The sequence below is a fragment of the Pleurodeles waltl genome, chromosome 11 (genome assembly GCF_031143425.1).
Source record: "Pleurodeles waltl isolate 20211129_DDA chromosome 11, aPleWal1.hap1.20221129, whole genome shotgun sequence".
NCBI classification, from domain to species: Eukaryota; Metazoa; Chordata; class Amphibia; order Caudata; family Salamandridae; genus Pleurodeles; species Pleurodeles waltl.
In genome coordinates this window covers 818,657,719-818,680,745 of record NC_090450.1, presented here as the reverse complement: position 1 = coordinate 818,680,745, position 23,027 = coordinate 818,657,719, and the positions used below count along the sequence as shown (strand labels likewise).

The window sequence follows — 23,027 nt, the reverse complement described above, 5'->3', positions numbered from 1 at the left end:
TATTGCTGCATACTAGTGTATATAATTGGTGTATTACTTACCTCCTAAGGGAGTATAGTCTCTATGGTATTTTTGGCATTTGTGTCACTAAAATAAAGTATCTTTATTTTTGTAACACTGAGTATTTTCTTTCATGTGTGTGAGTACTGTGTGACAACAGTGGTATTGTATGAGCTTTGCATGTCTCCTAGATAAGCCTTGGCTACAGCTACCCCTAGAGAGCCTGGCTTCTAGAAACTGCCTACATTTCACTAATAAGGGATAACTGGGCCTGGTGTAAGGTGTAAGTACCACAGGTACCCACTACAAACCAGGCCAGCCTCCTCCAAACTACTGTACTATATAGGTTACTTTTTACATTTTTCTTGTAATTGGTGACATTGGGTCATCCAGATAACTTGTGAAATGCCCGAATACCAGTCTTTCTCGATTTCCCCTGTTGATGTTTTCCCACTACATTTGATCTTTTATATTTTGATTGACTAAATGCATGAAACATTCCATTTGCATACTACTTTAGTATCATTGTTTATGGGAGTGGTGTTGCATTTTATTCAAGGGACCCCTGTTCCTTTAAAGTTAGTTTACTGCTCCATTCTAGGACACTCTACTTACTCCATGACACTACGCCACACCAGTCGATGACACATCATTCTCCTTTATGCCATTAACTTTGAGCCATGCTGAATAGTAGTCTTACTAGTGTGCAGCACGGCTAAAACACATTGGCAAAGGCAATAGAACTTGAATAGGTGAGACCTATTGGCTTTGTCAATGCTTGTTTATAAGGTATGAACTTCAAGGTGACTTGCAATATCCTTATGTATGCAGGGGGTATTTTACCCCATATAATACATGGTCACACCACCAACTTTCCCACAAACCACTTAAACTCTTAGTGCATATCTTCTGTCATTCCAAGCTATTAAAGTAGAGCAGAAGAAGGAAAAGCAACATTCAATTTTTTGCTCTAAACAGCTGCATTCATTATGCTCTGTGACCTGATCTGCCCTTCACCTTGGCTGCTAGCTCTGGCAGACGGCATTGTAATGTCAGAACTCAACTGTAAAAACCCTATCATAGTCATTTTCTGATGTCTTTTCTTTATAATCAGTGAATGCCTTTTCTTTATACGCAGTGACTTGGTGCATCACAAACAGCCGATTCTAAAGAAATGACTGCAGTTTATACAGTTTATAACTCCAAGAGCTTCTTCAGTTGAAATGCTTCTAGTTACGACTGATGATGAGCTGAGCTTCCCAAGATCACACACAGGAGTAGAAGTGTTATTAGAACTATGGTTTCGGAGCACAGTTTACAACTGTTGTACCTAATCGCTTTTGATATCTCCAGTGCGGTTCCAATTGGCATGAGGCGAAGGGCATGATGGGTGTGGGACACAAAGGGTATGTTCTTCCTTTTTACCCTCCTACCTTTATTTGCTTGGTGCATGAAGATGCAAGGTTAATTATGTTATTTTCACATTTGAGCTAATTACTTTGTGAATGTAAATAACAATAAAAGACACTTTCAGACTGTGAAAACATGCATTCCTTTCTCCCTATTTCACTTCCAATATATATGATTGTGTATACTTATCGGAGCCTCCAGTTCACAAACAACAAGTGATTTGTATAGGGTTGATTGAAAGTCCCCAAGGCTGTCCCTGCCCTCCCCCTCCCCCCCCAGAAGTTTATTGTCTCCTACGCCCCTGCCAAATGGTTACACGTGAAGGAGAAAGGTTGCATTTTGCACCATTGACAGTGGATGGTGTAAGGGACAGTGGCCTCAAGAGAAAAACCGTGGGCCCTGGTACCTATTTTTCTACAAATTAAGCATTGAAACAGGTACTCTAAATAAGGACTGTCTGCACTTCCATAAAGGAGTGCCTGCACTTCCATATTTCCGTTTAAAGCACTGTATGTTTCTATTTTTTTCTGGAACATTTATACCCTTTATGAATACTATGTTTTTACAGCGCACTAACGATCTTCCTGGGCGCACTGTAAATTGATAAGTAAAATAATAAATAAAATAAAATACTAGGCAAGAGTAGCATTATCCTCGGAGAAGTGCCATACTGCACAAGGACCAGTAGATGGCGCTACAGAAAAACACCCTGCTCTCTTTACAGGAGCAGTTCTCTTGCTCGGTGTTGTCTCTTTATCGTCTCTTTTTTTCTGTTGTCTGTAGCAGCTGATCTATGTCAACAACAGAGCCGGCCGGCTGGTCAGGCAGATCCACGTCAGGAAAGCGGACTGCTGTACTGGTGGGCTCAGACGCTCTCAGGCAGCTACAGAAGGTGATGTAAGGAAGCCGTACGGGTAAGGACAGGCTGTAGGAGGTGTTTGAATTTTCGGCCGGTTGGCACAGGCTGCAGAAAGTGCATGATACTTTACCTGGGAGTAGGGGCTGACACAGAGACTGGTTAACACTGCCTAAAAGAAGTGTAAGAAAACTGTTGAGAACGTACTGTAGTATTTGTAAGCGTGATCTGTTGGTGAGGTCATGGTGAATGATCCGCCAGGGTACTCGTAGGGTGACACAAATTGTAGGAGGTACGAGGATGCTTTGTTACTGATAGCAGCTGTAGCAGCTTATTAACTCTCATGGGCTGCGGAAAGTGCAAGCTCTTCTAGTAGGCACAGCCTCCATAAAGTGGTGAGTCGCGTGTGCACAAGTTGCAGAAGGTGGCAGGTACACCAATTGAAATTCACACTCTGTAGAAAGTGCCAGGCAACACGAATGGCTTGCATAGACTGCTGACGGTGGCAGGCCGGTCAGTTCCTGGGCACAGGCCGCAGGAGGTAGCAGGCAGCCTCTTTGATGGGGCGAGGTGGTATGGAGTTCCTTTGGTTAGCATAGAGTAGTCTGACGGCTGCATTGCTGGTCACAGGACCATTGCAAGAGGTAGGGAATTTCTGCTGAAACCTGAAGGCTGAAGAAGCTGGTAAGAAGATTCAATAAGAGATGAGAGCCATCATGATGCTAGTTGGAAGGATAGAACCTCTGCTGCACACCTGCCTCTTCTTGGGACAACTCATTTCTCACTCTCTGGCAATAAAGGGGGACACGACGGTACGGGTAGATGTCTTTATGCAAGAGACTGGCACGTCCGATCACCTATTCACTCCTGGGGAGCTCAGTTACATGCTGCCAGGGACCCTGCTGGGCACATTGAGAAGCAGGGACGTCAACTCGGGACGAGAGTCCAGGGCACGACTGCAGAGAGATGAGACTCCCATCACGGAGGTGGCACAAGGCAATCTGATATTGGTAAGTGACGTTAATATTGGTTTGTAATATAATTAGTAATATATGTTGGTGTTGGTGACTGTTTTTATTTGATTCATAAAAACGAGATCTAAAAATATCGTACACAATCCAAGCACTTGGCTGGACAATAAGATAATTTCACCCAAATTTAGTCAGTGTTTAAGGAGCGACGCACACGCACTGTTGCACATTGGAATGCCCCAATATGAGCGATTACCTCTTCATCAGCAAGCTGTAAAGAGGTAAAACGTACGACCCTGAGGTTTTTAATGCCCTCTTTATAAGGGGAATCAGAAAAAGCCTGGTCTACATGGAATAGTATTTACAGAAAAATATGGTGTGTGTCATTGTTTGCCCAGACCTCCCGTCAAAAGGGCATGGTGTGAAGTCCAGGCCAACATTAAAATCCAATGGAAAACATAACAAGTGTCTTATCATGCCTGTCGTATAGCGAAAAAACACACTCCGCTCCCATCGGCCCACAGGTCTACTCATGTACCCCATGGGCTGGGTAACCATTGTGTAATTCACACAGGCTTCCATGCTAGGCTTCTTCCTCTCTGTGATCAATCTTTCAGACTCCGCCAAATTGAGCAGGGCTGACTGCAACTGTTAGTTATTAATGTTATAATTACCCACAGGGTCTGAAAAAACATGATAAAAAACAACCTTGCACAAACTTTATTTCACACTGGCTAACCAGGAAATCTCAGTAGCTTTTTTCGCAACTGAGGCAGTCCCTAATAATATCTCTTGTAAGACTTGCACCTTTGTTTTTCCATACTGCCAACCATAACAGAGGTGAGCGGATTCTAATATAATCTTTGATGTATGGAATGCCCAATTCTCTGTGACAAATTAGATGGGAATGACCACCAAAATACTCCTGCAAAACCTATTTTCTTCAAGATGGATCGTGTCACATTTCTGGATACCCCATACCCCTGCTCCATAGGTTGCTGAGGGTATAAACTGCGACTTGTAAATATCTAATAGGGAAATACGTGAACCTCCACCCTTGGGCTGTGGTAAGATAAACATAACACTGGTTGACTTCATTCATTTTGCCCTACAATGGGCAATATTTGCTGCCCATGAGCCACTGTCGGCAAAGATTAGTCCTAGATAAGGGAAAGTGCTAGTGCATTTCAGACTGCTATTGCCTACAGTCACAGTAGAAAGTTGGTATTTCTTTGGGCCACAAGTCATGATATAAGACTTGTTAAAATGTGTCACTAGGTCTAATTCAGCCATGAATCTTACAAAGCCAAAGATTAAACTTGCAATGCTCTGGGGTCCGTGTCATTAAAACTGCATCATCCGCGTATAGTAGTAAAGGCAACAGAGAACTGTTAACACTTGGAACATCAGAGGTACATTTTTCAAAAAATGATATAGATTATTAATCCACATAAAATAAATAAAAGTGGGGCTAAAACACAACTGCCTCACGCCCCATGTCTTTCTTCACCTCACCATTCATGTTTAATCTAACTCTGGCCTTCGTGTCATAGTGCAGATAAGCTGAAAAGTGCATCAGTGCATCATCCATCCCATATATGAGAAGATTTGACCACAGCTTTGATCGGTTGACACAATCAAATGCTGGTGTCAGATCCATAAAAGCCAAATATAAGGAGGATAATTTGGTGATTGTATATTTCTCTATTGCCAGGAAGAGGTTTAAACATTGCTCCGTAGTCCCCAAATAGCTCATAAAGCCATACTGGCAGGGGTGGAGGATAGATTTCACCTCTGCCCACTCCCTTATCCTGTTAAACTTGACTCTACCCAAGACCTTGACCGTCTTGTCAGTTAGGGAGATGGGCCTGTAGCAACCTGGCTGTAAACCATCTCCTTTTTGAAAATTGGTACTATGATGGAAGTAGTCTATGGTGGGGCATGGCTAAGCCATTGGTAATGGTGGACGCGAGCTGAAGAAGCTCCCCGTGTCGCCCGGCTTATCCGGCGCCATTAGGGGGGTCCGGAGACCAGCGGCGCCCGGCCAGAGACGGAGCCGGCATCAGTGGGGCCCCAGGCTGAATTGGGGCAGAGTGCCGACTCGTCGGAGCGGCGTGCGGAGGAGCTATGCCGGGTCAGCGTGGGCCTGCGGCGCTCGGCCGGGCCGCGGGTGCGGACGCGCCGCACAGCGGCAGGACTCGGCCACAGGAGCGGGCCTGGGGAGAGATCCCCAAATCATCGGTGCCCCATCGGGGCAAAGAAAAGACTGTAAACGCGACGGGCGCATGGTCGGGGGTGCCGGCCTGCTGTGTCGGGCGCGTAGGCGCTGCGGGGTGGGGGCCGGCCCCGTGGATCATGCGGCCTGTATTGAAGGCCTGTCTCTGCCTGTGAAGTTTGCCTGGGGCCCCTGGGGGCTGGTATTGGGGCCCGGTGACCTGGAGGCTGGCGGAAGAAAACAGGCGCTTAGGTGGCTGGGCTGCTCGTGCTGCCGCGCGGTGCTGGTTTGGACACGCAGGCAAGCGGGCTCAGCCTGGTTCAAGGACCGGCGCAGTGCTGAACGGATCGGCGTTGGAGGAGACCGGGTGGCAGAGTGGTCATTGGCTGCGTAGATAACGGCGGGGAGTGGTCCCCCTCTGGTGCCTGGTGCAGTGGAACCTGGTTCATGCGGTAACTCGAGGTGTGTAACTAGGGGTGGACCCTGAGTGTTCATTTTGCTGTGGGACTGTTGTATCGGTCGCAGTGGCCCCTTGACCTGATATCTCTGTGCCAGCTGCATACATCAAAGGGCTCTGAGCTGCTGAAACTGGCGGCGTGGCAACTGGTGAGAGATTGAGAACTGGTTGGAACCCTCAGCGGCCTTGCTCATGGCGGGGATGGTCCGTCTTCGTTCTGGCACTGGCGGAGAATAAGTCGCACTTCTTCACCACGCCAGAGGCGGCATGGGAGTGGTTGGAGTCAGCGGGCCGCGCCTCGGGTCGTGCAGTGGAGCGGAACGAGCCAGCATCAAGGCGCAGTCGGGCCAGGCGTAGCCGCAAGGGCGGTGATGCGCACATGGAGGCCGTGACCCATGCTCCTGACCCGGAACAGCTCATGCAGGAGCGGTGGGAGGCGATACACTCTGCTGCAGCCATTAGTGCCTCTCCTGTGGTGTTGGAATCGGAAACTGAAATTTCGCAGCCTCCCAGTGACTGACCTGCCACGCCGGATAGACTCTCGGAGTTGGACTTTGCAGAGTGCCCGACTGTAACGCCTGCCACTGCGGATGAGCATTTTTAGGCGCTGCAGGAGTTGAGCTAGCTGACCGGGCACTGATGTGGCCATCTGTTTGGAGTATTGGGCTGCCTGAACTATAACAAGAATGTATTGCTTGGTATGTGTTGATGGCGGGCCCGTTTGCCGGGCACGGTTCGCTGTCCTGGGCGGGCTGGGCGGGCCATTGCTGGTATTGTAACTGTCTTCGATTGTTGTTAAGAACTGTGGCCAGCCGCCGGCTCCCCCCCCCCTTTGTTATCCACTACAGCCGGGTAGTCTGGTTTGAGAAGGGTTTGCTTCCTTGTGAGATTGGCCTATCCCACTCTCCTACTAACGGAGAATTAGAATGTGTGATTGCAATGTTGAATGTTTAAGTTGTTGGGTTTGGGCGGAGACCAGTTGTTTATCTGCTCTGATGGTATTGGTTTTGTTTCGGTTATGCTGTAAGCTACATACACAGCGCCCGCTCGGGTATTGGGAATCTGCTACTGCAAGCGCAGCGCTCTGCGTAAGGGCGGGATGGGCGAGAGGTGGGTGCGCTAGGCTCTTAGTGTCATGAATCCATACACCGCGATCACTTGGAATGTGTGAGGCATACATACCCCTAAGCGTCGGTATTCTATATATTCATATCTTAAAAGGCACTCAGTGCACCTAGCTTTTCTGCAGGAGACCCATTTGGCGCACTCGGAGCTCCCACGCTTGCAGAGGCGCTGGAGAGGGCAGCTATATGCAACTGGTCACTCCACTTACTCGAGGGGTGCTCTGGTCTGGATTAGGGCGGGTGTCCCCTTTGTAGCGGAGGAGCAGATCATAGACTCGCAAGGTCGATTTGCCCTGGTTCGCGGGAGGCTAGCGGGCCGGGCCATAGTGCTGGGCTCTATCTATGCCCCGAATGTAGATCAGACTTCTTTTTTGCATAGTCTGTCACAGCACCTGGCAGGTTGGAGCGACTTCCCTTGGTTAGTGGGGGGGGATTTTAACAGTGTACTAGACATTGACTTAGACCGTTCTTTCCCCCCACTGCCTACGTCCCCGGTTGTGGCAGCCGCGCGGGGTTTAGTGACTTGGACGCAGCACTGGCAATTGATAGATATATGGCAGCAGCGGCATGCTGCGGACAGGGTTTACTCGTATTATTCTGCCCCGCACTCCCTGCATGTGCGCCTGGACAGGATGCTTTGCACGTGGAATCTGACCCCAGTGATCTTAGTCATAGATAACCTGGGGCGTACGCATTCGGATCACAACCCGCAGCTTCTGCGACTGAGTTGGGACTCTTCTCCCCCAGCTGTCCCCACCTGGAAGCTTAGGCCGGAGCTTTTAGAGGACGCTGCCTTTAGGGCATCACTGGACACGGCGATCCCGGAATTTTTTGAGCATAATGATGGTACTGCCTCAACGGGCTTGCTGGAATGGGATGCCTTTAAGGTCTTCATTCGTGGACATTGTCTGGGAACTCAATGGAATTTGTGCCGATCAATTGAATGTTACCTGACTCGGATAGAACGGGACACGCTGCGACCAGAGAGGGAGGCAGCTAGAAGCCCCGCAGAGGAGGCACTGTTGTCTGAGGCCCGTGCCGAGCGTCTGTCGCTACTTGAACGGCTGCGCTGTCTGAACTACGCTGCGCACTCAGCGAGAACGCATGCCTCGGCAGACAAGTCGGGTAGGCTATTGGCCTGACTGGTCCGTCGTGATTGCGAGAATGGCCCGGTTATGGAGGTTCGCTCACAGGCTGGGGGACTGTTGCATACGCATGGGGAAATACATTCTGAGTTTACGCGGCATTACCAGGCGCTGTATGCCTCAAGAGTGCTTCCCACTGAGTGGTTTTGTAGCGAGTTTCTAGCTGGAGTGGAACTCCCACGTCTGAAGGAGGACCAGGTGAGGATGCTTAATACTGACTATAAAATTCTGGCCAAAGCACTAGCAATGTGTCTTGCGCCGATAATGTCGGACCTGGTACATCCGGATCAGAATGGGTTTGTGCCGGCAAGGGATACGTCGCACAATATCAGGCTGCTGTTTCGTGTCATGCAATATGCGAAACGGGATTGGCCTCGGGCGGGATGTCTTGTCCTGGATTTGGAGAAGGCCTTTGATTCCCTAGAATGGTCCTATCTGTTCAGGGTCTTGCAGCGGTTTGGCGTTGGGCCCCACTTCATTCGGCTGATTAAGCTGTTATATACCAAACCACAGGTCCGGGTTAAGATGGGAGGCATAGTATCAGAACCGGTCAGTGTGTGCAGAGGTACGAGGCAGGGTTGCCCCCTTTCCCCGCTGCTGTTTTCCCTCGCCATGGAGCCCCTGGTGGCGGCCCTGCGTGACAGGGGAGCTGAATGGGGTATTGCCCTGGGGGAAGGCCTGCATGTGACATCGGTGTATGCTGATGATCTTCTATTGTATTTTAGGGATGTTGCGCAGATCTCCCCGGAGGTTGGGACACTATTGCAGCGATTTGCTTCATTGTCTGGCCTTAGGCTCAATTGGTCAAAAGCATGCCTCTTCCCTTTTGACTCTATGCTTCCGGACCCAGAGCTTTGTCTTGCTGGGAGTATTGTCCCATGGCAGCCGCACACATTCCGGTATTTGGGTGTTCGTATTTATCACTGGGAGGGAGACCTAGTTGATTGCAACCTTACGAGAGCGGTGTCTTCTCTCAAATCCCAAACGGCTTTCTGGGAGACGCTGCCGCTGTCGGTGGCGGGTAGGATAGCGCTCCTAAAAATGAGTCTTACTGCGCCTATTGTATTACTTTTCTAAAATTCCACACTATATCCCCCCAGCTTTTTTAGGAGCCTGGAATCAACGTTGAGGGAGTTTATTTGGAACGGGGGCCATTGCCATGTTGCGCTGAAAAAACTGTACTTGCCGCTGGAGATAGGTGGTCTGGCGGTTCCTAATTTAGAGCATTACTACCTGGCCTCTCAGCTCCAATGGGTGTCCAAATGGCTGGCGGGCCTCCATCTCGCGGATACGATGTCCGTGCAAGGCTCTTGGTCCCTACTGCAGGTATCGCACTTATTTCATCCACTCACATGCGTGACACTGCCGGAACAATTATTCCTCAAGGTGGCGTACAGCTGTTATCGTAGGTCCCTCCGCCTCACTGGGCAGGTGGTCCCATTCGCTCCGGCCTTGGCATTGTTAGGTACTCCGCGTGGCCCTAAGATCACGCCGGGCTCCGAGTTGCGTGTGTGGCATGATGCGGAGTTGTTTACATTAGGTGATCTCTACGAGGATGGCAGGCTGCTCTCGTTTTCTAGGCTTCAGGAGTCGGGGCTGCCTCCAGGGCAGTTTTTGCTATATAACTTGTTGTTAAGGGCCTTGAAGTCCAGGTGGGGTGATGTGTCGGTGGCCCCTCCCACGCACTTGCTGGTACAGTACATACAGGTGATGGGGCAGGGGCGGCACCTGATTAGATGGTTTACTGACGCTCTGCGGGTGCATACAGTTCTAGAATGTGATGCGCTGCGTGCGGCTTGGGATGGGGATGCGGGCAATCCGGTTACGGATGCGCAGTGGAAGTTAGCTCTCTCTGGCCACACTAACATACCCCGCAACTCTAGATTTAGTTTGATCCAGTTCTATATCATTCACAGAGCCTACCTCACTCCGGCCCGAGTGAACAGATATTATGCTCGTTAGGATGCAGCTTGTCCCTGCTACTCTTATATAAATGCAGACATGATACATATGCTATGGTCCTGCCCATCCTTGGGCTGCTTCTGGAGGGCAGTGGTGGGCCGCCTCTCGGAGTGTACGTCTCATCTGGTTCCGTTCACCTGGGAGGCGTGTGTGCTGGGCCTTTTTCCCAGAGGCGAGCGGCATAGAGCTGCGGTGCGATTCACGGACCTGGCCCTGATAACGGCTAAGCGTCTAGTAACTCGTAGGTGGAAGTCGTCTGACCCACCGGCTGAACAGGCCTGGAAATATTCATTTGAGGTGTGGGCAGGAGCGGAGGGAGTGGCGTTGAAAAGAGAAGACGCACTGGGGCTGCGCAAATATCCGCTGTCAGATAGCTGGGAAGAGAAGTTACTATGCCTGCGGAGTATGAGTGGGGGCCCGGCTGCGGAGGTACCAGCCTAACTGTTGAGGTGAATGTGCGCCTGCTGAGGGAGAGGGGCGGTGTGATGGGGGGGGCTGATGCCTGATTGTTTGATTCGGGGCCTAGCTTGTAGTCGGAGTTAGAGATTTAAAGGGCGATATGGATCTGTGGCCTGTATGAGCTCCCGTCCTCCACTGATATGATGTGATGATGCAGAAACGTTCTCATGCCGATTGTAGCGCGCTTGAATTGTAATCCGCTGACTGTAGAAATAGTACTCCAGCAGTTGTTACTGTTAGCACTGTTACTTGCGATCTGTTTACGCTAAATGCCTACCAGCAAAAAAGAACCATGTTCAAATGTAGGTAGGAATGAGCTGATCTTCCGGAATGGTTTGTAGAGTTATGGAACTGCCTGTCATCCTTCCAAGGACTTACAAGCTTCCAGCTTCTATCACATGAACCCTATTTCTGTGACTTATAAGACAGTTAATAATGAGCTGTGTGAACTTGGGCAAACTACGGCTTAATCAGTTGGGTAGAGGCCTGGTTACACCATGATCTGACACCTACCTTTTTTCGAATGTGTGTATACAAGTGAATTGTAATTGCACAAAGCTGTTATCGAGGTGCTGTTGAGAGTTCAATGTTATGATATGACAAAATGCTAATAAACCGATTTATGAAAAGAAATTGATGGAAGTAGGCGAGTGGGCCGTGGGCCAGACCGTTGAAGACATTCACCAGCAGAGGTGCCTGGAACTTGGGTATGGACTTTATCAAGTAAATTTGGGTGCCATCCTGCCCGGAGCCTTACCACTGACACTTTCGGCTATGGCCTCTTTTACCTCTTCCAAGGATACCTCAACTCCCCTCAGATTAGGTTTTAGAATAAAATCACCTGAGGCTTGGGGTGCAGCATAAACTTTAGCAACGTGGGTCTCCCATGCCCCACTGAAAACATAAGAGCTGATCTGGGGCACTGCTCGACTCGGGTGCTTCATAACCCTCACAGCCTCCCAAAACAGCTTGCTATTCTTTTTAGCTGCAGATAAAGCCAAAAAATCCCACTGGGACCTGAATCACTACCGACTTCCTTCTGTTAGCTGACTGTTTGCAAACCGTATGCCAAAATGCCACATCTCAAGGGTATCTCAGTTTGGCTGTCAGTGTCCTGCTTAATAGACAGTTGGCCACTGTACGGTCATGATCGAACCACCCAGGGTTGGTAACCATCCTGCAGGGAGGGCGCAGTAACTTTGCCCTGATATTCTCACAGAGTTTGGTGAATACCTTTACAACCTCGCAGCCCATCTTGTTCCCAGATAAGCAGGTCACAACCAAACTGGGATTCTCTACTATTATATCATGGAAGAGTCGACCAGGTGCCCCCGCTCTCCAGACGAATTGCAGCAGATGGTTAGATGTTCTAGTTCCACACTCCAGTTTAAATTTAGGCCTGGGAGACAGTGTAAAAGCTGCCTCTATCCGATTGTGGTTCCCAAAGTCAGAAGAGACTGACTCATATAACAATGAATCCTCAAAATTGGATGATATAAAAAAATTATCTATGGTAGAGGAGCCACCACAACCCTGGAAAGTTGGTAACAAAGGTGCAGCATGCGGGGCAACATGCATAACATTGTTAAAATCATGGGAGGCTAAATAGCCAGGCAGGTCCTCCCCCCTAGTGTTTGTATCATACCAGATGTCAGGAAAATCAGTTTCTTTCAACTTTGAACTGCTCGTTAGCTTAGGATCAGTACAGTGCTTAGTGTTAAAATCCACAGCTAGACAGTAGCCTGCCAAATTACCTATAGTATCGACTCTACTTTGCAAAGAGGTAATAAGATTGAATAAACGTAGACGTTTGATGTTCGGTATATTGCTGAAATCTTTATTGTAAAAAATAATTCACTAGAGAGTAACATCCCTCTGGTAACTCACTACCTGAATATTTCCACTATTGGTTTCTATAACTCTGGAACGGCCCCCAGCAGAAAGATTCACCCATATTGCCAACCTGCCCGAAGCTCACCCTGACCGGGAGGGGGTAGCAGAAGTGCAATAGCATTCAAACCGGTCAACAAGCAAATCCGGCGCTGCCCAAGTTTTCTGAAACATGAGTATGTCATATTGCTTTATAAAGGCTACCCACTCCGGTACTGTAATTTTGGAAAGAAGACCAGCGGTGTTCCAACTTAAAATCCTCAGCGTGGAATCGTTCGAAGCCAAGTGCTCCCAGGAGACTATAGAAGCATGTGGATGTAGCAGTCCAGCTACTAAATTGGGTGAAGGTACTGAGTTATCAACAGCGCAAGACGGCAGTCAATCCAGATCGTTAAGATTACTCAGGACAGAAAACGTATTATGAGAAACAAACTGTGGCAAGCGGGATAGCTATTTTAACAACCCTCATGGCCTGTCAGCTTTTTTGCATTATAAAAAATAACCTAGAGTAAAAGCACAAATATTAGTTTCTATACCGCCCCAAACTTCCTGTGAGTTCAGCAGGATTTTATCACAAGGGTCTTAGAAAATTCACAATGATGCAGTCCCCGTCTATATCTTTTTTTGCGCGGCCCACCCACCCCACTCTACGCACCATTAAAATCAAATTTATTCTACCTACATTAAACTGTTTATATTTACTAAGCCACTCTGCACACTTATTATGTAAGTCCAGCCACGTTTTATATTGAGAGTCCTTAAGGGGAGGGACCCCAGCCAGCACTCAAACATATGGGCATGAGGCAGGAGATAAATCCAAACATTCCTTACTTGGATTTGAGTGAGTTCTGGGGTTAACTGGCTCAGTAATGCTTATCCCCGCTCTCCCAACAGGCAACATGGCCTTGCCGCCCCCACTGTGACTGCCCATCTCCGGTCCAGCTGCAGGTAATGGGGTAGTCCTCAGAATATTATTAGGTGGACCCTTTGAGCCTTTGGGAAGCTTTGTTGCAGCTGATCATGTTGAGGTGCTCACCCCACCACTGATGTCAGTATTATTTGACGTTAATAGCACGTTCACAGTATTCTCCAAACCGGACAGCTTGGTAATGGTGTCTCTTATACTGCTTTTAGCGCATCTCAATTTTTCCTTAATAAGGGTCAATCTTCCCTCTAAAATTTCAATGAGCTTCCGCACAAATAATCCGGGTTTACTAGCCCCCGCTAGTACATTCACTGTAGGTTTTTTCTTCTTCACGGTTGGTTCAGATTCTAGGGGGCTGCCAGTAGAGCTTCAAGGAATGAAAGCCTCTTCTGTGCCATCATTAACCAAATCCAGGGCAAATACAGGAGCCAGTGAACGAGCTGAAGAATCTATGAGACTACGGCTTGTCAGGGTACAATTAGATATAGTGTTCTGGTGAAAGGACTCCCTGCTAGAGCATCGATCCATAGACAACATCTGCTTGGTCAGAGTAATCTCCTTCGAGATAATTCCCGTAGCCCGCTCCAATATATTATCAGTAGTAGTGGTTGAGCAAGAAGTTACTACCAGCCTTATGGGTGCCCTGCCCACCTTACATTTGCCCATGGCAATCCCAGACGACGCTTACCTCCAATAAACAGAAGAGCAGCTTCACCAAACAGAGAGGGCTTTTTTTCAAATCTGTTTATTGATCATAGTAAGGATTGACAGAGCAAATGCTCACATAGGCAAGTGAACTAATTACACATACAGAGAGTCATACATTGTAATAAAAATGTAAAAATACTGTGAGATCTGCAACAATTACCTATGCCACTTAATAACAATTGGTGATGTTGTATTGTGTGTGTGTGGGGGGGTGCTTGCGTCCGATTCAAAGGGTGCAATTGAATGATTACGGAGCGCACGGTATTTACCAGTTGCGAGCCCCTAGATATGTTGTTGATGGTGCTAAGAGGGATCAGCATTGGCTACAACGTGAACGGCCGAATTGTGGGCAGGAAACATGCTAATCAGTATCCACCGTAAGCAGGAACCTCATTGGCATGTTGGTGTGTATCGGGTGAGTCGAGTAGGCTATCCCAGAAGGACATGAGCGACCCAAGAACAGTAAAGGGCTATGTGTCTGTCCAGTGCCATGCGATATGTAAGGGACTCAAGGTGGGTGTATGTCGTTTTTTGGCTTCAATCCTTACAATGAAGAAATCCCATATTTCAAAGCCTCCTTGCGCTAACCCTATATACTGTAGTTGGCGTAGGGTTTGAGCCTCCGCATGAGACCATTGTAGCAGGTTGCATAGCCAACTGGTATAACCTGGGGCATGTGGGGCCTTCCAATGGGTTGCTATCAAACTCTTAAACACTATGAAAGCCAGATAAATAAATCTGTGTACCTGTTCGTCCCCCTTGGCGCGGCAGCGCAGTCCCAGCAAGCAGGACTCGGGGTCCTTTGACAAGGCATGATCAGTAATGTCAGCTACCATGTCGGTGACACGTTGCCAGGCTATGGCTAGCGGGGGACACTTCCACATCACGTGGTAGAAATCTGCTATTGGCTGTGCACATCTGGGGCACAATGGGTCCGACCCGGGGTACACCCATTTTATGCGGGAAGGGGATAAATAGGAGTAATGCACATAATTGAATTGGGTGTAGCGGAGTCTGGAGTTACGAGATATATTCCTGACAGTAGACAGTGCCGCTGTCCAGGCCGTCCGAGCCAGGGGGGAAGGTTGTACCTCATCCCATCGGGATTTTGCGCGTTTTAGTTCTGGGTAGACCCCAGTTAATAGTGTTGAGTATAGTCTTGATATTACACCCGTGTGCTTCCGTCTGACAGGATCAATGTGATTAGTTGAGATGTCTGCAGTTCATCATCACCCTGTTCCCAAGTGGCACGTAGTAAGTGCCTTATTGGCAATATGATATGAAGGCGCCGGCATGTATCCCTGTGTTCTCCATAAGCTCGTTAAAGGACCTCAGTGTGGAGCCCGAGTAATACTCCCCTATGTTCACCAGGACAAACCTGCGCCATGGGGACATGTTGTGGTGCTCTGTCAGAGCTTGGGCCCTAGGCAACTGTGTCAGAGGAATCAAAGGAGAATATGGTGTCGGAGAACCTCTGCCGTGCACATATCGCAGCCAACTAGATTTGGCGACTTCTAACAAAGTGGAACCTCTGAGGTATGGCAGGACCCGTCCAGCAGCCAAGCTAGCACCGGTAGTGGCGCTAGTGTTTTCATTATCCCTGTACTTTCAGCTGAGTGGGTCTCCCTGAGCCATGAGGCCGGCCACTGCAACTGGGCGGCCGCATAGTACAGTTCAAAATTAGGCATGCCCAGTCCTCCCTCCCTCTGTGGATATTGTGTTGTGGACAGTGCTACTCTACGTCTGTCCCTACCCCATAGCAAGTCAGACCAAACAGAGAGGGCTTAACAAGGCAAAAAAGGATAGGCTCAACCCAGCCTCCTCCAGCCGCGGATGGGTACAGAGGGGCCTGTTCTTGGCCCGGTCTTTGCATGGGCCCGCACAGTCTCCTTTTCAACCCCAGTGTCTCAGGAGAAAGTGGGCGGACAGTCCTGTGGCAGGCTGGGAGCTGTAGGCGGTAGTGCGAACGTGGTAAATCCTGTTGCTGTGGGAGCGCGGTCTCGTTTTCAACCCTAGAGCCTCTGGGCATGATGGGGAAAGTGGATGGACAGCCCTGTTGCAGCCTGGGAGCTGTAGGCTGTAGTGCGAATGTGGTGAACCCTGCGCTGTTGGAGCATAGTCTCTTTTTCAAACCCAGCACTTCCCGGTGTGATGGGGAAAGTGGGCGAACAGCCCTGTTGCAGGCTGTGAGCTGTAGGTGATAGTGCAAGTGTGGTACAACCCACACTGCTGGAGCTCGGCCTCCTTTTCAACCCCAGCGCCTCTGAGCGTGATGGGGAAAGTGGGCGGATAGCCCTATTGCAGGCTGGATGCTGTAGGTGGTAGTGCGAGCGTGGTAAACCCTGCCATGTGGGAGCGCGGTCTCCTTTTCAACCCCAGTGCTTCCGGGTGTGATGGAGAAAGTGGTCGGACAGCCCCGTTGCAGGCTGAGAGCTGTAGGCGGTAGTACAACTGTGGTAAACCCTGCGCTGTGGGAGGGGGAACCCTTTTCAACCCCAGCGCCTACAGGCGTGATGGGGAAAGTGGGCAGACAGCCCCGTTGCAAGCTGGGAGCTGTAGGCTGTAGTGTGAATGTGGTAAACCCCCATTCAACCTGCAATCACATATGAAAAGTCGGATGGGTTCTACTTCTCCTTGCCAGAATGCCCACTTCACCAGTTTTTGCTATTTACACTACAAAAGAAAAACAGAGCACATGAGAACAAATGGTAAAAGTCAAGGGGAATGCTGTCTCCGTTCTAGCAATTTAACTACACAAATACTACGGAAGATATTGCACCTGGTGTTATTTACACTGAAAAAAAAAAACCATGGGACCAAATGATAAATAACTCCATCTTAATTACCTCCCATGTAGCCTTTTAGCAGGTAACAATCTGATAATATAGAAATTTATGTAGAAGTACTCACCTTGCACATGTGAATAAAGCACATTTGTAAATAAAGCACATTTATTAAATGTGCACCTCAACTAATATGAAAAATCATGTTTTGGCCTAAATAGCAAGATTCTGTTTTTGCGTCTACATTATGTGCCTTTTTAGGTCAAGCACAAGTGTTCAACGTGTTGTATACTTTTAAGTATACTTATACTGTGAGTCAAAGCTATTTCATTTGTTGGTTGCAGTGTCCTTTAAAAATCCTTGCTTGCTGGTGGTCAGTTCTGCCTCTTTGTCCTGCCTTTTAATCTTTGGGAGCAGGACCAACTACTGTATAATTACGCTACGTCCTGTTTATCTCTTCTGTAGGGGACTTGTTTTTTTAGTATTTGCCTGTTCGTCTTGCACTGTGGGTGGGTGTTCAGTTCCCCCTCCCCACCAGCTCCCTCTGCAAACATAGAACCAACAGCAGAGGGGGGCATTTCCAGGGCCAGCTCGCCCTCGCTCTCTTTCTCTTTTTTTAGTGGCTTATACAGGCAATGGCTTGCCCCAGGAATGCGTGGTGAGTAAAGATTGCGTTGCAGTTTGTTTATTTAAAATGGTTATTCTCTATTGCTGTGCTGTATCTTTATAAAAACACGGTTTCGTTGTGCTTTATTTTTTACAATGTCTGGGGTCTCCTCCCCTGCTTTCTCAGGCTCCCCTGGTAGTTTCACTCATCCCTCTCCTCTGGCTGGGGGGCCTTCTCCTCCCCTGTAACTCCGGCTGATGAAAATTAAACTACAGGCTTCTTTTAACTGAAGCTCTGGCTGAGGCCAGTCTCGCTGGCTGCTCTGGGTTGTGTTTTCCTCAGCGCCCTCCTCTCCCCTCCCCTCTGGTGCCTCCTATTGTGGGAGCCCCCACCGCCCCTCACAGCTCCGTCCGTGTGCAATTAACGCTATGCAGCCAGGCTCTGCTCCAGACTGCTGCTTGTGCGGTGTGCCCCAGCCTATGTGACCATGGACCTCACTTGGCATGGCAGCAGGAAAAAGAGAAAAGCACATGTATTTTTTTTACTGAACCTGTGGAACTCAAAGCTACTTATAGCACAGTATGCTGTCAGGGTAATGCAGTTTACTTCAAAGGGAGCATTTTATACTGCTCCCAGTCATGACAATCATGCTGCTGTGACTAATTGTTACTATATCGCTCACAATGAGGGACGAGTGGGTGGAGTCCACTGCTAGATGGGGCTCCAGCCTGGGTTTTACATTTCTCCTAGCCGGATGTGCTTTCTCAGCCCTGCTCTCCTCCCCCCTCCTTCTTTCTTTACTGTCAGCTGCAGAAAACATGCATCTCCTACTTCTCGGATAGGGCAGGAGAAATGCAATTTTGGAGGGAACGTAGACCGGGCTTGTGAGTCGCTGTCACCAGATGTTTGAAAATAGTACACAAAATGCAAAGCAATATTATGAAGGACATTAAAAAAAATGCAAACATCAATTTCAATCTCCTACCGAAGTATACTGTAGGTGTTGTAAAAATGATCCACTTGTACTGCTATCTGTAAAACTGACCACCTCTTGCAAAACCGGGTCTCATCTGTGCACCTATTTTTGTAGACGCGCGATGCCCGGTGTGGTTATCGTAGCTCTGATTGTCAGCTTGTTATTTATAGTGATGTCCCATTTTATAAGCTGTTTCTAAGAGTACAGCGCTTTTAGAAAGTGAGCACATATTTATCTTGCCACTAGTATTAAAGATAGCCAAATATGAGAGACTTATTTAAAAAGTACAGCACTTATAAGTTAGAAATAGTTATTTTTGCAACTGAAAAAAAGGCTAAGTATTAGTTCACCAAATAACCAGTCTTTTGTGTATTGTTAGGTAAATAAGCGATGAATATGTTTTCTGATTTTGTCTCTTTTGTTTAAAGTAAAAAACAACAACAGATGGTACTCTGTAGTTGCAAGAAACATTTGGCAAGCCCCGGGAACTAGTTTCCAGTCTCCGTTGGAAGGTTTTCTCTGCTGTGTTGTGAGAGAAGTTAGTTAATGTCTGCGTGTAAAAAATCACAGACCGATCTGGTCACAATAGGGATAGCTTTCTTTATTGTTCCTTTCGCCCTTTCCTTCACTTTACATTATTTTGTTGTGCAGCCATCTCGGTTCCATCGAGAGGAAGGTGTGAGTGCATTTCAATTATTTGTCTGCCCAAGGGAGGCTTTTATAATATAGGTCATGCATTGTGGCAGAAGCAGACTAGGGTTAATTGTAGGATCACAGCGCTAACTTAAACTTTGCGTGCTACCTTAGATAAGTCTGAAAATGTAATGTATGTTAGACACTTTTGCCATAGATGGTCTATTAGTGCTACATGGAATAACCAGCGCATCATGTCTATGTATTGAGCTTCTGTTGGCTAAAATGAATGGATTAAAAAAAAAAATGTAAAGGAAGAGTTGTGATGTGATGTTATTAGCGTTTATTGGCATGTATTAGCTATTGGGCGACCAGAAGTTGTAATGTTTGCTAAATGTGGTAGCTCACAGTGACTATTGGTTTTATCCAACGGCTTTCTTCAACGTGCTGCGTCTGGCGCTCAAGACTGGGCGCTTTGCGCTTTAATTTACCTCTTCCAATTTTCAGTAGTTGATGTTTAATTCTTTAAACTGGTACCAGATATTAAATGCTTGATAGAGTAGTGCCGTTACTACAAGCCATGGTTATATAAAAATTACTGCGGGTAAAGAAGGCCAGAAGTTTATTTTGTTAGTTTCATTTGTTTTGCACGTTTTTTTATGTTTTGGCATTCTGATTTCAAAAGAACATGTTATTTGCAGCAGGTATTGTAACACTGTGCATGACTTTTAAGAAGCTATAATTGGTAATATACCAAATTCTGCCCGGTAGTACTTGTTAGACTTTTCATCCTTGGCGTGGTCTCCCTTAACTTTTTGCCTCTGTTCCCCAGGTTGTTGATGTGTGCTGGACTCTGATTTTATTGTTTTTGTTACTCTGGGCACTTTACCACTGCTAACCAGTGCTAAAGTGCAAGTGCTCCTGTTTAAAATGTGTACGTAATTGGTTCTCCATGATTGGCATATTTGTTTTACTGTTAAGTCCCTAGTAAAGTGCACTAGAGGTGCCCAGGGCCTGTAAATCAAATACTACTAGTGGGCCTGCAGCACTGGTTGTGCCACCCACATAAGTAGCTCTGTAATCATGTCTCAGACCTGCCACTGCAGTGTCTGTGTGTGTATTTTTACTCTGTAAATTCGACTTGGCAAGTGTACCCACTTGCCAGGCCTAAACCTTCCCTTTTCTTACATGTAAGGCACCCCTAAGGTAGGCCCTAGATAGCCCCAAGGGCAGGGTGCAGTGTATGGATATGGTAGGACATATAGTAATGTGGTTTATATGTCCTGACAGTGAAATACATGCCAATTTTGTTTTTCACTGTTGCAAAGCCTGTCTCTCTCATAGGATAATATGGGGGCTACCTTTAAATATGATTAAAGTGTAGATTCCCCTAGGGAGTAGATGGACATGTGGAGTTTGGGGTCCCTGAACTCACAATTTAAAAATACATCTTTTAGTAAAGTTGATTTTAAGATTGTGCGTTTGAAAATGCCACTTTTAGAAAGTGAGCATTTTCTTGCTTAAACCATTCTGTGACTCTGCCTTGTTTGTGGAATCCCTGTCTGGGTCAGTTTGACAGTTGGTTGTTTTTCACCTCACACCAGACAGTGACACAAAGGGAGCTGGGGTGTAACCTGCATTTCCTGATTAGCCATCTCTGCTAGGAGGGAGGGGTGGAGTGGTCACTCTCATCTGAAAGGACTGTGCCTGCCTCTAACAATGCCGGCTCCAACCCCCTGGTGTGTGTCTGAGGCCTTGCCTGGGCAAGGCAGGATTTCACAAGTAGGTGTGAGTCCCCTTTGAAGAAAGGTGACTTCAAAGACTAAAATGGGTATAAGAAGGGCACCCAAATCTACAGACTTTAGAAATACTTCTGGAACCAAGAGGAACCTCTGCCTGGAGAAGAGCTGAATAGCTGAGGAAGAAGAGCTGCCCTGCCTGTGACTGTGCTTTGTGGAGCTATCCTGCAGTTGCTGCTTCTGCCAGAGTAAGAGGGCAAAGACTGGACTTTGTGTGCCTTCCATCTTGAGAAGAAATCTCCAAGGGCTTGATCTAGAGCTTGCCTCCTGTTGTTTGAAGTCTCAGGGACAGCAAAGACTTCTCTCTGCCAGCACCTGGAGTCTCTGGAGAGACTCCTACTCTGCCCTGTGGTGCCCATCCAGTTCCTGGGACCCTGAAAGGAGAAGCTGGCAGCCTAAAGACAAGAAAATCCACGCACAGAGCGCCGTGCGGGGAAAAGATTGACGCAAATCCGATCTGCGGCTGAAAAAACGACGCGCCGCCGGCTCCGCAGCTGAGAAACGACGCTCGCAGGAAACGCGACCGAAAAATCGACGCACGGAGCAGGAGAAACGACGCGCAGCATCGCTGACGGAGGCTGGGAGATCGCAACCTGCGCGGCGGGATTTTCAAATCATTGTGCGGCTGGATTTTTGACTCAAGTACCGCCGTGCGGAGTTATTTTTGACGCACACCCGCCCGTGCGGGGTTATTTTTGACGCACACCAGGTACATTTTCACTCTAGCAGCGCTAGTGTGTTTTTAAAACTACTTAAAGACTCTTTTTGATTTTTAATTAATAACTTGACTTGTGTATGGTGGATTTTTGTTGTTTTGGTCTTGTTTTGTTTAGATAAATATTTCCTATTTTTCTAAACTGGTGTTGTGTCATTTTGTAGTGTTTTCATTAAGTTACTGTGTGTGTTGGTACAAATACTTTACACCTAGCACTCTGAAGTTAAGCCTACTGCTCGGCCAAGCTACCAAGGGGGTAAGCAGGGGTTAGCTGAGGGTGATTCTCTTTTACCCTGACTAGAGTGAGGGTCTTTGCTTGAACAGGGAGTAACCTGACTGTCAACCAAAGACCCCATTTCTAACAGTACTGGAGTGGTAAAGTTTGTTTGTTTAATATTTAAAGTGTTTTTTATTTTTAGAAGCTGCTTTTAGGAGTGCAGCACTATAAAACATTACATGTATCTTCATCTTGCCAACGGCAGTGGCTATAAAAAAGTAAACATATTGTCATGTTGCTGTCGGTAAAACCGATCACCTGTTGAGAACCAGCCCCCACTTGTGCAACGTTTCCAGTTAACGTGCGATGGCCGGTGTGGTTAGTTATTGTATCTCTGATTTATGGTGACCAGACGTCCTGGATTTCCCCGGACAGTCCTTGTTTTTAGAGAACTGTCCCGGTGTCCCGACGCTTTTCTGAATTTTGAATAAATGTCCCGGTTTTTGGGACAGAGGTCAGATCACCTAGGGAAGCATAAGTTAACAAGCATTTGCAATGCAACGGGTCTCGCGTTTGCTCGTGTTAAAGCTGATAGCGTTGTAAACTCCTAACCCGACTTTTCACTCGTAATGAAACCTATCGGCAAAAGTGCATTTATGTACGTAACCGGAAAAAGTGCAATTAACTGTATAACAGGGTCGATATTATGTAAAGCGCTCAACTTCTGCCAAGCGAGATCGCGCTGGGAAAATAGAGAAAAAGTAGTCAGTGAGCCGGACGGAAAACAGCGAGCCTCGCATGTTTTCTGTACTTGGTCGATGTGCTCGAGGAGGGCTATCCACCGGAAAAGGCATGACGTATGCATGCTTTCCACTAATGAAATCAAGCAATCTAACAGGCAAGCCCACGAGCCAGTGAAAGACACTGACGTGACGTGGACAGCGATCCGAGCCCTTTTTAATTCCTAAAGCGTCTAGCTTAGCGAAACGCATGCGCAAGCGCATGCGACGCAGGCTCGACCCTAAAAATGCCTACAAAGTATGAAATAATCAAAGTAATTTATCTGTTACTGTCAGGCAGCAAAGTCCCCTGTCTGCTCTCAGCAGACAGAAGGAGTGTGGAGCAGAGAGAGGTGGGTCATTACTAGCATTAGAAGTACTTAGTGACTAGTTCAG

At 47.6% G+C, this 23,027-nt stretch overlaps 1 protein-coding gene across 5 annotated transcripts in view; it reads left to right on the top strand.

The window, feature by feature from the left end:
- Positions 1-2,171: 2,171 nt before the first annotated feature.
- RNF215 (ring finger protein 215) overlaps positions 2,172-23,027 on the top strand; it is a 105,543-nt gene continuing 84,687 nt past the window's right edge. For 3 of the 5 annotated variants that reach the window (XM_069214632.1, XM_069214631.1, XM_069214629.1), the window contains exon 1: positions 2,180-3,276. In XM_069214632.1, the coding sequence (XP_069070733.1) occupies positions 2,971-3,276 (306 nt within the window). In that variant the 5' untranslated portion in view covers positions 2,180-2,970. Of the gene's footprint in view, positions 3,277-18,330; positions 18,397-23,027 lie in introns of those variants that run through there. The other 2 variants (XM_069214633.1, XM_069214634.1) reach the window with 2 other exon arrangements.